This window comes from Carex rostrata, chromosome 8 (assembly GCF_964058835.1).
Source record: "Carex rostrata chromosome 8, lpCarRost1.2, whole genome shotgun sequence".
NCBI classification, from domain to species: Eukaryota; Viridiplantae; Streptophyta; class Magnoliopsida; order Poales; family Cyperaceae; genus Carex; species Carex rostrata.
The window spans coordinates 9750497-9765990 of NC_135925.1; the positions used below are offsets into that span (position 1 = coordinate 9750497).

The 15494-nt window shown below is 36.9% G+C and overlaps 2 protein-coding genes, 1 long non-coding RNA gene and 2 other non-coding genes across 5 annotated transcripts; 1 reads left to right on the forward strand and 4 right to left on the reverse strand.

Moving 5' to 3' along the window:
* Window positions 1-280: 280 nt before the first annotated feature.
* On the reverse strand, window positions 281-353 carry TRNAF-GAA (transfer RNA phenylalanine (anticodon GAA)). The gene has a single exon. It is a non-coding gene; the product is annotated as a tRNA-Phe (tRNA).
* Window positions 354-1619: 1266 nt separating this feature from the next.
* Window positions 1620-2398, reverse strand: LOC144558649 (late embryogenesis abundant protein 46-like). Its single transcript, XM_078307499.1, has 2 exons — window positions 2234-2398; window positions 1620-1937 (listed from the first exon to the last, which is right to left on the reverse strand). Exons 1-2 carry the CDS (start codon window positions 2318-2320, stop codon window positions 1794-1796), a joined length of 231 nt encoding a protein of 76 aa, XP_078163625.1. The 5' UTR covers window positions 2321-2398; the 3' UTR covers window positions 1620-1793.
* An 8014-nt stretch (window positions 2399-10412) lies between these two features.
* On the reverse strand, window positions 10413-12491 carry LOC144558650 (uncharacterized). Its single transcript, XR_013512955.1, has 2 exons — window positions 12349-12491; window positions 10413-11649 (listed from the first exon to the last, which is right to left on the reverse strand). It is a non-coding gene; the product is annotated as an uncharacterized LOC144558650 (long non-coding RNA).
* LOC144558646 (uncharacterized) lies at window positions 10677-13477 on the forward strand. Its single transcript, XM_078307496.1, has 3 exons — window positions 10677-11017; window positions 11147-11654; window positions 12357-13477. Exons 1-3 carry the CDS (start codon window positions 10677-10679, stop codon window positions 13269-13271), a joined length of 1764 nt encoding a protein of 587 aa, XP_078163622.1. The 3' UTR covers window positions 13272-13477.
* A 1743-nt stretch (window positions 13478-15220) lies between these two features.
* TRNAF-GAA (transfer RNA phenylalanine (anticodon GAA)) lies at window positions 15221-15293 on the reverse strand. The gene has a single exon. It is a non-coding gene; the product is annotated as a tRNA-Phe (tRNA).
* Window positions 15294-15494: the final 201 nt, after the last annotated feature.

Below are 15494 nucleotides of genomic sequence, written 5' to 3' on the forward strand. Positions count from 1 at the left end.
CGCAAATTCATTTCGCGAACGTGACGGAATCTTAAATTTATGAAATCCGGTATTATTTATTTAATTCGGATTTATTGGGTGGTACTGAAAAAAAAAACGGCAGGATCCAAACAAGTCGGGATTACGTTGTCACCAATATTTTTTTTTTATTCTTTTTGGCTGCAATGAAAATTTGAACTTGTAAGACAAAGTAACCAAATAATTGTTTTGAAAGATTGCGTTTTGCTACAAAAACGGGCCCAGGTCCTTCGGCCTTTTAAAAAAATATATGAAAAACAAATGCGGTGAGCGTGGATCGAACACGCGACCTTCAGATCTTCAGTCTGACGCTCTCCCAACTGAGCTATCCCTGCTTGATGTTTTGAATTAATCTTTTTATTTATATATTATATTAGTATAGATACTACGCAGTTCAAAGTCCACAGATCAAAGAAATACTTTTACTCTCCTCAAAATGGCTGCCGAAAAAAACCCCACGTTTTACCTCTTCTCCAAAGATTTTGGAGATTTGTTAAAAAAAATTGAAGTTTTATATTTAGATTGATTATATACCATAAATAAATTAGTAAACTATACCTATATAAAACATTCCACATGAGCACCACATAAGCACCACATGAGCACCATACTAAAAAAAGTAAAAATTGTCATAACAACAAATAAAGTAGTATTTCATGAACATAAATCTGACGTTTGAACTTCGATATTTTGTGACCTCTGAATGTTTTCTCTTATTTTTCTTGATATTCTGTACTCGACTTGTGCGTGACAATTAATGTTGGACAGGTGTCTTCAGGGACGGATCATAATGGATGAATGCTTTAAACTAAGGAGTTTTAATTTGGATGATACCTATTTTATTTTTCGTGTTCTTCCAATATATATTATTCTTATATAAGATGAGTTAATATATTTTTTTAAACATATCCTTGTTTCAAATATAATAAAATTCTATTAACCTATTGAGCTTTTCGAGACTAATATGACGAGTTGCTAATGTTAATTAAAAAGAACATTTTTGGTATACCTACAGACAATATATATCCCAATACTATTCACGTGAGGTATGATCATTACAAAATTAAATACAATATAGCTAGATTAACTTCCACCAACATTTCTATCATCAAAATTAGGTTCAAAAATCATAGGAAAGGAATTTAATTATCTATTTTCCTTGAAATTCTTATATTTTCTTACCCGGCTACCTATAAAACAAGAGTTCTAAACAATTGTCAAGGCATGGCAATGTTGTCTTGTTTTTAAACAGTGAAATTTCACAACTACTGTTTTATCTCATCAAAGCATCGTGGAGTAACAATGCTTCTATCAGTAACTTGCGCGATAATTTTTCTAAAATTTCTAGTTATCACTTGCTTCGAGTATGTTAAGGATGCCTTGGGGGTTAGAGGTGTTCAAACGGTCCGGTTTTTAACTGAACCAAAAAAATTTTGGTTTAAATGATTCAGTTTTTTGGCTTTAATGGATTGGTTCGGTTGAATTTTTGAATTATTACAATTTAAATGAATCAATTTGATTAAAAACCGACTAAATCGAGCTAATCGAATTATATTGGTTCATGATTTATATTTGAAGTGCTAAGAGCACGCGGCCCAACTAGACAAAGGGGACCACTAAGGCCTCCAACACAAACATACTAAGATAAAAACACACCTAATTATGCCCACGCACAAACTAGAAGGGGGCATAAACTGCAACAAAAGGAAAACTAGCTAAGGAAAACTCTAAACACTGCTCCCAAATCCCCCGGTGGGGTGGTGACCAGTGACACCTCAGGTGGTGGCAACACGGCCCCGCTCAGCTGCATTGACCAGCTTTTCGCCCTGCTTCTCGGCTTCTGCTCCCATCTTCCTCTCCTCCTTGCGTTGCTCTGCAGCAGCTTTCTCCATCGGGTCCTTAGTCTTCATCTTCTCCACCTAATTAACAAGTGTCAAACAATGCTTCATTTTGTACCTTCTAGTTAGCTCGAAATGTATTTATTATTTATTTTCCCTTTTTCTTAAGCATTTTAATTTGTAGCTTCTCCTGGCTACCCACTTCACTTGCATTGAAATTTAGAACCAAAAATCGAAGTGCGTTTATTATGAGGCATTTCTTTGTAACACTTGGAATGTATGTTATTTAAAAAAAAAAAACACGTTATCTAATCAACTAGCTCTTTGACATGTTAAAATAATAGAAATGAGGAATCAAATACTTAAAAGAAAAGGACCTTTTCATCAACAGAGGCCTTGGTTTTCTCCATGCCAGCTTCGGCGAACGCAGCAACATTCGCGGTTTTCTCCTTGGCAGACTGCATTTTGGTAATTAGTCCGTTTGTTTTCAGAAGATCAGAGTTGTTTTGTAAGTGTATCTCAGACTGTATAAAAGGATTTGTGATGGAATGAAAAGGAAAAGGTGGTGTGTTTAAATAAGGAGACAAAGAGCCAAGGTACGTGCCACGTGATGGACTGATGGGACGCGTGGTGGATGGAGGGGAAACATGCAGAACCACTGTTATTAAAACCGGACCGGACCGGACGGGTGGACCGGAATAAACCGGAACTGGAACCAAGTCCGGTTCGGTTCGTCTATAAGACCAAACATACATATAAACCGGGAAAAAATAAAAAAATCGGACGGTTTTTCCAAAACCAATGAACCAAACCAACCGGTTTTTCATGTTTTTTTTTTTAATTTGAACCAGCAGCGAACATGGCCCATTTGGCCATTTATTCCTCGGTAAAAGGAAAAGGTAAAATGCACCTACACGTGATATTTTGTGAGCAAATTTGTGTAGTCTTTTGTGTTGCTATAATGTATTCTATTTTAAATAATTATGTATTTGAACATGATACGCGTCATAATATTATTTTTTTTAATAATTTTGAACTTTAGAAAATTTAATATGAATTTTTAACAGTTCTTTTCTATCACAATAAATAAATTTTTAGTCTTTCATCTTTTTTTTGTTCATTTTTATCTCATCCATAGACAAATTAAACTTTTATTTGATATATTAGTTCAACAATACACATTTTTATATCCTTACACTTAGTTAAAATTAATTAAGGAATTAAGAACTAATTAATACTTTTGTTTTATTTGAATAATAACCTTTTTATTAAATAATTCAGTGTTATAAAAAAATCAGCGGTTGAACCAATTGACTCACCGGTCCGACCAGTAAACCATTGACCCGATGTATTACCGAGTCGATGTCCGGTCCAGTTCTGATAACATTGTGCAGAACTGAAGAGGGTTTACGTGGTGTGTGAAAAATGAGTCAAATGACTTGGGGAGAATCTTGAGCCGCGGCGTGTGCCTAATCATGTACAGCAAATAAATGATATGACACGTCGGCTATAGTCATTTGTCATTTGAGGCCTCAATACAAGTAGGGTAACTGCCGAACTGGGCAGGTAGACCATTTGATCAGACGGTCAGGCAAACTACGACTCCAGCGAGCTATCGAATTCAGATCCTTCCCGGTAGAGTAACAATGAATCTTTTACAATTACTAGATTTGGACCGTTCCTTTTAACTTGGCATGAATCTCAAAGTCCAATAATATTGTCCCATGTGTTAGTACGAATTTCAAAGCAATTGAGAGTTAATCTCAAATCGTAAAGTGAAAGGAATCTTTTACAGTAATGAAGTAATGAAGAGGATAATTATCCGCGGGCCGTCTCCTTATAATAGCAGATCTGGACTTGACATTTTTTAGTGCGAAAATTATTTTCGTGAAAGTTGAATTGGAAATAGATCAGACATGGATCAGGATGAGAGCCATAAGTTACTTAAAATTTAAATTTAATTATAATCGAATTACTGGTAAGAATTCGAGTTAATTCTTAAAATTTCCGAGCAGACGAATAGTCTTGAAATTCATAAAATCCGAATACTTTAAAAAAAAATCTAAAACGTGTTATTCAGATGACGTAAATTCGGAATGTGAGCCAGGGCCGAGTGCCAACTACTCTCTATTATTGCCTGAAGCCTAAAGTAAATTTAAGGCCCACTATTGAATTTGAGACAGACGGTCTGAGCGCACGATACAGACATTGGAGGATATGCTACCCACAGGGGCGGATCTATGTGCCTACCCCTGGATTTGAAATTTTTTTTTGAATTAGTACTAATTTTTTGATGTACCTACCCCTGATTTGATAGAGTGCCTACTCCTAACTCAAAAATACCTTTGTTTTGATCTGTTTTGGCTCAGTCCCTATTCTAAAAGAAGAAAATCTGGTTTAAATAAATTTGAGATTTGAGCAGTGGGAGAAGATAAATCATAAAGGGAAGAAGGAGAAAATGAAGAAGATGTTTATGACAGTGGGACCCATTAAATTTATTAAACATGGCATTTAACTTTAGACAATTTCAGCCCAATTAGACTCACCAAAGCCCACAAGTGTTTTCTAGACCAAACGTTACATGTGGCTGTTAATTAATGTTGAAGATATTGAAGATTACCAAAGCAACCCGATCCAATATCAGCTAACCAGCTTTAATTAGCACACTGTTTAGGAATATACACCTGTCTCAAGTCTTCCTTGTAAATAACAACCATAGGAAATTTTTATCTTTTGTATGATTTTATTTTATTATAAAAGTGGATCATACGAATATAGTATTGTACCCAATAAGTTAATGGGTTTAAACTCGATTAGTTATTTGAATCCGATTAGTGCCCTATCCTGACGGAAATCCTGAATCCGCCCTTGGCTACCCATGTGGTCGTGTGCGCGCTTACGATGAGAGGCGACTGGATTAGGGGTGTTCATTGGGTCCGATTTAATCGATTTTGAACTGAACCGAATTAGTTTGGATCAAACGGTTCGGTTTTTTCAGTTTAACGGTTCGGTTTGTTTTTAAAAACTGAATTATAACTTCAGATCGGTTCGGTTTAAAAATTTCAAAACAGAAATAACCAAACTTTTATATAATATGAATTTGATCCAGACCGTTCCAGTTTATTTCTTAATATACTTCGGTTTATTATAAATCAATTGTTTTATATAAATATATATATATATATATATATATAGAGGTTGGCTAAGATCAAAGTGGTAGTTCCTGAGCTTTGGTGCTACCAATTTATTTTTCAATTTTCAAAGTTCAAAACATCGATCCGAACCGTTCAAGTTGTTCTCCATATTAAATTGTGCTTGGAGACCCAAATTTTACATTTTTCTTAATTTTTTTACTATTTGTTAAGCCACTTTGAAAATCGCTAATCCAACGGTGGCTTAACAAAATAGTAAAATCAGAAGCCACCGTTGGATCAGCTGTTTTCAAAGTGGCTTAATAAATAGTAAAAAAATTCAGAAATATATAAAATTTTGTCTCCAAGCACAATTTAATATGGAGAACAACTTGAACGGTTCGGATCGACGTTTTGAACTTTAAAAATAAAAAAACGAATTAGTAGCACCAAAGCTCAGGAACTACCACTTTGATCTTAGCCAACCTCTATATATATATATATTTTGGTTTGAACTGAACAAACTGAAATAAAACTTTGGTTCGATTCGGTTCAATTGCAATGCTAAATCGGTTCGGTTATATTTTTTAAACTGAATTATAATTTGTTTGCTTAGTTCGGTTCGATTTCAACCGAACCGAATCAATGAACACCCCAAGACTGGACGGATCATCTGCACATGGCAGAGTTATCGTACAACAGTAGCTATCACGCGAGCATCTGCATATCACCTTTCAAGGCCATGTACGGATATCGAGTATGTACTCCCTGGGGGCCTACCAGTTCCATTCGCCCTACCGTACCTTAGTTGATCAAGGAGTGTGTGGAGAAGGTGCGGATTATCCAGGATCGACTAAAGACGGCTCAGGATTGTCAGAGGAAGTAAGCAAACTGTTGGCTTTTGAGAGTCCTCGACTTATCTGTTTGACTAGATTTGCAAAACATACATAATTGCATTTCACAGTTTTCCTCTTGAGTATCTGTGCAGGTTCATGACAAGTGAAGGAATAGTAATTACACATCAATGATGAATTAATACACTGCAATATAACATCATGAAGGCACAAGACACTGGATAGCAAAAGCATTAACTCAAGATTAAGGATAATGTATATGTATGATTGGTAATAAGCTTGAGATTAAACTAAGTGAGGCCAATCGTTGTCACGGTCCAGTGACGTGATAATGAAATAAATAAATCATGTACAAATCCCGTGACGCATAAAATAGGATTTAGCGTCACCAAACGCTAATCATTCCAGAGGATTTCCGTGGTGGGAATCGTTGTAATGGTCATCTACCGTTATCAACAATGACCACCGTTACACTCTAAACCACTCCGATTGACCTACCATTGTAATGGTCCCCTGTACCGTTACAACGGTCAGCACCACTTACTTTCTTTTTATCAACTCTCTATAAATAGAATATATACCAAGGTTTGGAGTATCACTCTAGCCGCCTCCAACTTCAATATTTCGTATTTACAGATCTAGAGAAAGCCATTGTTGCTTATGCACTCCAACTTCAATATACACAATAAATCTCAAAAGTGATCCTGCATGATCGAATTATTTACTACTTCGAGCCTTGTACTCATCTTGCAACCCTTGAAGTCATTGTGACTCGGGTTGTTCTGTTAGGGCCGTGTGACTTCCTAGAAGAATTGTAAGGGCTCACCGGTTCCACCTTGTACTCCTTTCTCATTGGGTAAAGAAAGGCGTGCCATCAAGAAGGTTGCGAGCCCCAGAGACATAGGTGTTAGTGCCAAACTCCGTAAACAACTCTCATGTCAAGTGTCTCTAAACTCTACTATTTACTTTATTTACTTTATATTTAGTTTAGGACAAAGTTATTCTAGTTTCCGCCAAAATTAACTTATAGACATGCTAGATTATTATTACTTAGACTAAAAATATAAAAATGCCTATTCACCCCCCCCCCCTAGGTGCCTTTGGGACCAACAAGTGGTATCAAAGTAGAAAAATCAAATTAAGATACACTTAATTTGATTATTGTATTAGATCCTAGATATGGCACTACGTACACCAAAATTTGTTAGAGAACCTCCCATGTTGACTCATGCTACCAAAAACTTTAGTTATTGGAAAAGGGTTATGACCAACTATATAAAATTGATTGAAATATAGGAAGCCATAGAAAATGCTTTTACACCGGTCTATAACTCAACTACCAACATAATTACCAAATCCAAACTTGCCAAAAAGGTTGATGATCTTGCCATGAATGTAATAATGGGAGCAGTACATGAATCATTATGGATTGTATTCTCAAATGCTACAAATGCAAAAGAGATGTGGGATTCTCTTATAACCAAATATGAGGGTTATGGCCAAATAAAGCGAACCAAACTAGCCGGTTTAGAAACTAAATTTGAAACCTTCTGTGTAGAAAGTGGTGAAACTGTAGAAGACACCTATAACAGACTTTTACAAATACAACATGAATTCATAGAACTTGGTCAACCTCTTTCTAACAATAAGATTGTAGGAAAACTTTTAAGAGTTATGCTTAGGAAACCTAGATGAGAATCAATGATAAGTGCGCTAGAGGTACTATCGGGAGTACAAGTCTTCACACCAGAAGAATTGTTTGCTCATCTCAGAAACTGTGAAGAGAAGCTCCGACAAACCGAGGAGTACAAGCCCAAGTCTAAAGTTACAGCACTATATGCACTACCTCAAAAACCAAACAAAGCTAAAGAATTCAATGCACCACCATTGGTTTCACCTAACTTCTCAAATACTAAAGCCTCTAACCTTCAACCAAACTATCATGAACCCTCCAACAAAACTGAGGTCCTAAGCAAGTTTCTCCAAGGAGCACTCGACTTCGAAAAGATGTATAACAAACGGCGTTTGGAGAAGAACAAAAGAATCGTATGCATTGTTTGCAACAAAGAGGGTCATTCCATCGAATCGTGTTACACCATATTTCCAAACATGAAAGGAGGTGGTGGATTTCAGAGACATCCTCCACAACAAAGAAAAGAAGACAATCACACGAGCAAAGAAGAAAAAGCAATGCATGCCGAGGGCAACTCGCAGCTAGAATATTGTAGTGGTGAAGAAGAAGGTAGCTCTTGATCTGAGATTGAGGAAACAGACAACCTGGCTAGTTATTTCTGAAAAATTACATGTTATATTGTTTGCAACCTGTCAGGTAACATACCATGAAATTTCATTTTTTTAATTTGATTTTTTTTGTTATTTATCGGACTATGTGAAGGCAGGGAGTTATTAGACTGTATAATCACTTTTGTGCGATTCTTGACGGAAGAACATCTACCGGAGAAATAGTTTTCAACATGTTTGCCATTATACAGTCTTCATTCCAAAGAAGTGAGATGCTAACAATCGAACAAAAAATTACATGTATGATGGAAAACATTTTTAACTGATTACAAAGAAGTGAGATAACATATAATTTCTCAACTTAACAAAGACCTCCTTTAGCTCTAAAAGTCTTCAAAATGATTCTAAGTTATTTCTTTCTTCAATGGGATGTCTAATTCTCACTATTTGATGATCAGGTTTTGGTTTACCAGTTGGACCCCAATACGTGATTCAAATAAGTAGTCCAAACAAACTTCATAGTTAACAGTGAGATTTGGTACTCCCATGTTATAATTACCTTTGCATCATTGTTTGGTAAATAATTTAGTTTATTTAATTCCTTTGCAGCTTAGCTTGAAAAAAAAAATATCATTTATTATTAGCAATTGTCTCTCTTGTAATATTTTTTTTATATTATTAATTTTGTTTGCAACATTTGGATGTCTGGATAGTTCTTTTCATTTCAGAATTTTTTTTTAACTGATACATGACATGTTTTCCTTCAATTTTGTCCCAATAAAACTTGTTATATCAGTCAACCATCAATTTAGTATAAACAAACAGCCTTTTTTAGACCCAAATTTATATTTGCTCATTTTTTTTCTGAAAAACAAACATGAGTCTTGATCATGAAATTGAGCCCATTTGTGACCCAATTTTGTCTTGGTATCATTAGTAGTGTTATTGATTGATAATCATCCTTGTTTGTGATATTCACATAAGAGAAAAATTTGAAGGCTTGCTTGAAAGCAAGTATCCAATTCATACCCTTTTGTTATGAATTGATAGTCTTTGACACTAGAGAGCACTTCATCATGTTAGATTAAGTGGAAAGTAAGCATTTGTATTACTTCAACTTTGTTAAGTATTTGATTTTTTTTAGTATTTTTAAATAATTGAGTTGAATAATTTATTAAATAAAGTTTTTTTTTTGGTGAAAAGAACGTTAGTTTTCTATTTGTAATTTTTTTTCGTGTTTGTTGATACAATGAACAGAGGCACAACTATTTCTTTTTGTCAATTTTACAATGCAATATTCATGTCTTATAAGTTGTCTTTTCTATTTATTTTAGTTGACTTTTGTAATTTAGACACATCTTGTGTCCTTATTAATGAAAAACCAAATGGCATGGCCAATTCTTTCTTGTCTTTTTAGTTCTTTCCTTTTCGTCCTTGATTTTTATGAAATTAATGGGGACAATGATTTTAATAATCTGAGAGACTTGAGTGGATTTTTTGAATCTGGTAACCTTGACATGCATGGGAACATAAAATGTATCATGCTGCAAATCGGAGGAATCGATTATAGTGGGAATTGACTATCTTGTAAAATCTGATTCTGCATTCATGTCAGATGGTAATCTACTATAATGTACTAGTTGGTATGTAATGTACTAGTTGGTATGTAATCTACTATAATGCATTCATGTTAGATGGTAATCTCTTGTACAGCTGCTGAATTAATATATTTTTTGGAATATAATGTGTCATGCAATCTGCTGTAATGTACTAGTTGGTACGGTGGTAATGTATTGCAGAAATTCAACTCTTGAACAACAAAAATGCTCTTACTGACAAGGATTTTGAGCCCATAAAAAAACTACGATTTACAACTGAAAATTTTGAATTTAACTTTTTTTTATAAAAGGTCTATCATCTCTCTAGTTGCCTAGTCATAAAGTATATACTGGTTTTGTATTTGAATTTTAAATTTTTTATAGGCCTTAAGTGTCAAATAGTAATATGAAAGAAATAGTGGCTGGGGCAAACTAGTCAGATTAAAGAAACGATAAAAGTGTTTCCAAAACCAAAATTTGTGAGGTATGTGTATTCTGAAAATCACGATCTGTTTTTGAGATTCTAAGTGGTCTTGTACATTTGGAGGTGGAATTCGCCATATACCCGATGAATGCATCTCATAAGGAGATTTTTATTTTATTTTTTAATACTATTTTGCGTGCCTTATGTATTCTATGTACTTGAAAATCTCAATTTTCTTTTTTTTTTTTTACCTGAAAATATCTTTATTTACTGATGTAAGGGCAAAATGGTCACATTTACATAAAATAGAAGTTAAAACAACAAATTATTTCATACCCTTCCGTCCCTCTATATCTTTCACTGGAGCAACAATAAGTTACCTCTTCCTCGCCATTCCCTCCCTCCCTCCCCATCCCCTCCCCCTCCACTTAAATTTCTGGAGCAAACCCCTCTACTTAAATTTCTGCGGACGATTTGATTCCAGATTTAAAACCCAGAAAAGCAGCAAACCAACCCTAGGAGGGCCTCCACACACACGCCTATAAGCGCCATGAGAGACAAGTAGAAGCTCCATGGGTAGATCAGGCGACACGGAGAAAGAGATCTGGGGCACTTGGGAGGAACTTTTGCTAGCATGTGCTGTGACTCGCCATGGCACCTCCAGCTGGGACTCGGTGGCCATGGAGGTACAATCGCGTAGCCCGTTTTCTCACCTTCTGACCCCTAATAAGTGCCGACTTCGATATCTGCACCTCAACAGTCGCTTCTCTTCCGCCGCCTCCGCATCCGCCGGAGAATCTGGCGCCATCGGAGATCCCGAGTCGTCCGACGCCGACGCCTGGGTGGACGAGCTGCGCAAGCTCAGAGTTGCCGAGCTCCGCCGCGAGGTAGAGCGATGCGACCTCTCCATCGTGTAATCCCATCTCTCTGTTTTCTTGTGGTCTATATTGTTGTCCAGTCTCCCATGTATTATGTTATGGCCTCGCGATCAATATCCAATAGTCTTAGAGTAAACGGTTCTTTATTTCTTTTGGGTTTTCAGATCACTAGAGGTGAAAGTGAATCGTCTGAAAGAGGAGCGCGAGCGCGGCCCGAAGGAGGATGATCCATGTGGAGAAGACAAGAAACAAGATCCGACGGTCGAGGATCACAAGGATGACGTCAGATCGCCGGGATCTATGGCGGCAGAGATCTCTGGCAGGTCTTGCAAGGAGTCCAACGAATCCAACTCCACAGATCTGAAAGAGGACGAGAAGGCGAAACCAGGAGACGAGTCTGGTACTGGATTAGAGACCGGAATGGACCGTACCGCTGGAGAGGTTGGGAAACCGGGCAGTGAGTCCAGCGAGTCTGTGGCGGAGTCGAAGGAGAGTAGCGACGTCCAGAGTTCGGCATCTCTCTCTACGCGGCGCCAAAAGGCTGTCTCCAGTGGTGAGGCTGAGGGGGGACCCGCTCTTTCACCAGCCGAATCTCAGCCGTTGATCGCGTTTCTTGAGACCATACGCTCTGATAAGTTTGGATCCACTTTCGAGCGCCGTCTCGAGTCTCAGGTATTTGTCAATTTTCCGCGATATTTCGTTCGATTAATCGGAAAATAGTTCTTCTCTGCCTGTATAACGAGATGTTACTGTTTAAAAGTTCAGGCGGAGTAATGAGGGTTTTACGGATAAGCAACCTAATCAGAACGTCAAGTTTACAAAAATAATTCCAAATTGAGGCGCCTACTTTGGACCGTCCGATTGATTTAGTGGGAATATGGTAGCAACTAGCAACACGTGTGAGGCATCCGATTCTGGGTTTGGTTGGGAGATAGAATTCAAGTAGCAAAATAGAATCCTGTGGCAACTACAGCACAATCTTTCGCCATCGTGGCTATATTTATGGGTCATAGATGTTGACGTCAAGCCAGTAATAGGTTGCCACGTGGTCTGGTGAAAGAACCCTACCACTAGGCACCTCCTTTAATGCCCTTTGGGTCCAATTTCCTGATATATGACAGACGACGTGTCTGACCTATATATAGGATTATATAAATTGGGCTAGAAGTATTGTAGGGTTATGAGTGAATTAATTCTTGGTATCCAGCCCAAAGTAAAATTTGGGCCCTCAACAATGACTTCCGTTGCAGAGAAACCTCTTAAATTTTAATCGAACTAGAGCAGTTTCATGGTTGAGAAAAAGAATCAGTAACTAAATGTTAAATTGCACCAACAAGCAATTAATATATTCCTTTGATCTATATACCTCAGCAGAGTGAGACATACCAGAGCACAATAAAGCAACATGTGGATTTGGAGATGATCCGAACCAAACTGGAGTTCCTTAACAGCTCTGACTCGTACACCAGTGCAACTGAGTTCTACCGAGACCTCCTCCTCCTTTGTGCCAACGCACTGGTATTCTACCCCAAGTCATACCAGCAGCATGCTGCAGCCTTGCACCTCCGTTCACTTGTCATGAAACAGATCAACTCCACCGGTCCTCTCAAGCCTCATGGATCCTCATCCTCATCTCTTAAAGAAGTAAACCTGATGGACTTGCCAAAACCAAAAGCTGATTCAGATGTCGGGGGCCCACTTTTGGAGAAACCTGCAATCATTGTTTGTCGAAAACGAAGCTCTTTGGCAAAAGCTGCTTCTTCTACTGTTGCTAATTCAGCTAACTCTGTAGTCAAGGAAGAGAAGCAGGAGAATGGTCCAGTTTTGGATCCTGATTCAAACCTGAGAAAGACCAGCACCAGAGGGCCTCGGACAAGCAAGACACGAAGCAACACCACGCTGCGTGCTTTGACATCAAATTCTGATATTGCTTCTAGAGTAAAATCGCAGAAGCAGTCATCTGATAAGGGGTCTGATAAGAGTGTTGCCGCATCAGCAAATTTGCCGAAGAAAAGAAATGCAGTTGATTTTCTACACAGGCTGAAAGATCACTCGGCATCTACATCTTCTAAGGTTTCTCATGGCGAGACAGGTAAGAAAGCAAAAACTGAGGCTAAAAGGGAGCAGGGTTCATCCAAGAAGCAGACGACGCCACCTGGGAAGAGGAGTGTGGGCCGGCCGCCTAAGAGGCCTGCGTCTTCAGTGACGCCACCTCCATCCAAGAGGTTGAAAGAAGAACCTGCCAGACCACCACCAGCAGCAAAGAGGCGAGGTGGGCGTAGGTCCTGAGATAATAGCGTGTGTAAATTGTGTAAAACTTATTGTGCTTATCTATCTGCTAGTTGGAGTTTAGCTTTTCTTTTGGGGTTTACGAAGAGTAGAAAGTAGGAACTAGGAAGAATTTAGAACGGTAGGTTTTAAGAGTGGCATTTATGGATACTTCTTTTTATTATGTCATCTTTAACAAAAGTTAATTTAACATGTGCTTAACTTTTTTCTGAGTGTCTACATTTTATCAATTCTATAATTTGCAATAGTTCTCAACTTCTTGTGGAGGGAGGCTAGTGATAATGAACTTTTAAAGTCAAGGGTTAACATTATAGTTTGTTAATAACTAAGATCTATTGTTAGTATGAATTAAAAGAGAGCGCGTATCCTCAGCTTTAGCCTATTGAGTCTTTTTCTGTGCTAATTTTGGCAAGGTGAGTGACAATAATCAATATGTAATGGATTAGAAATATGATTGATGCATAAATTCCCAGCAAAATTATTTCAATTGCAAGTGATAATGTGTGGAACAGAAATGTTTCTTACGCTCATGCTCATGTATTAACTTTACGGCCATTTTCTATTTCTGTTTTAATAAGCTCATGATCATAACACCAAGATTAGTATCAAAGAGTAAAGCAAAACTAATAATGATCATCTGCGATTCAATTATTCTGGTAATTGTTCTTCAACCTTTCTCCCCGACACTGCAAAAATGTGCATCCTTCCACCTTCCCCTATAAATTAACTAAATAATTGAATACATGTAAGCACAATAAGTATAGAGGTGAATTTTTTTTTTTTTTTTCTAGCTTGTGGCTCACTCGAAATCAACATGTAAAAATCTCGAAAAAGCTCGCTTGTTCTTGAACCGAACTGAAAACAAGCCCACCGGTTCAGTCCATTATCTCATGATTTTGAGTAAGGTTTGTCTCAGCTCGGTCCATTAATGAGTTATTATACATCATTGGATATGTTTCGCTATAATTGGATCCGTTTAGAGTCAGTTTATCCAAAGTCGTAAGCCATAAAGCTCCGCCCCACACCATCTCTCCTAGTCTCCCTCGCCCAATGTATGCCCTCATATCTCCTTCTCTTTGGCAGTTCGGCCCTCTGTTGAAAAAAGTAATTGCTCCTTAAGTTGATTTGTATGGACTATGTATATTAATTAATTAAGCAAGTTAATTTGAATGAATTTAGTTAGATTTGGTAGGCATTAATTTATTTTGTGAACTATGTTTTATGAATTTGATGGGATTTGGTATGCCTAAATTTGTTTGTAAATTTAATTTATGTTAGTTGAATTGTTTGATTGCACTTGGATTAAGTATTGATTGTTCAATAATTAGTCATATAAATGTTACTTTCTTCAGTCATAATTAATAGGTGTGCTCTGGAAATTTATTATAATAGGAAAGGTATGTACCAACTTATATAATAACGGCTCGTTGTACCAACAAGCGGATTACGATTTTAGTAAACTCAGTTCAGTGTAACTTTTAGATTCCCAAAATCTATTATCTATAGCTAAAACAATGTAAGCTCTCTATTATTTGTCCCTCAATATAAAGGTTAGAATTTACAGGCGTATTAGTTTCTTATATTATTTATTCGGTAATGCTTTATATGCTTAGCTACACACCAAATATTTCGTTGTCACCAACAACAACGATAACTAAAGCCACAAGATCCAAACAAGTTGGGATTACGTTGTCACCCATAATTTTTTTTATACTTTTTGGTTGTAATGTAAATTTGGACTTGTAAGACAAAGTAACCAAATAATTGTTTTGAAAGATTGCGTTTTGCCACAACAAAAATTTCCGCTGTCATCAATCTCTTACTTCCAATTTATTTGCACGGCAAAAGGAATATAAAAAAATTGTTTCGTTTGATTCAAACGGTTTGATGAATAAAACGGGCCAGAGTGAAACGGGCCCTCCGGCCTTTAAAAAAAAATGAAAAATAAATGCGGTGAGCGTGGATCGAACACGCGACCTTCAGATCTTCAGTCTGACGCTCTCCCAACTGAGCTATCCCCGCTTGATGTTTTAATTTAATCTTTTTATTTATATATTATATTGGTTCAGATACTACGCAGTTCAGATCAAAGTCCACACGTCAAAGAAACATTTTTACTCTCCTCAAAATAGCTGCCGAAAAAAACCCCACGTTATACCTCTTCTCCAAAGATTTTGGAGATTTGTTAAAAAAATTTGAAGTTTTATATTTAGATTGATTATA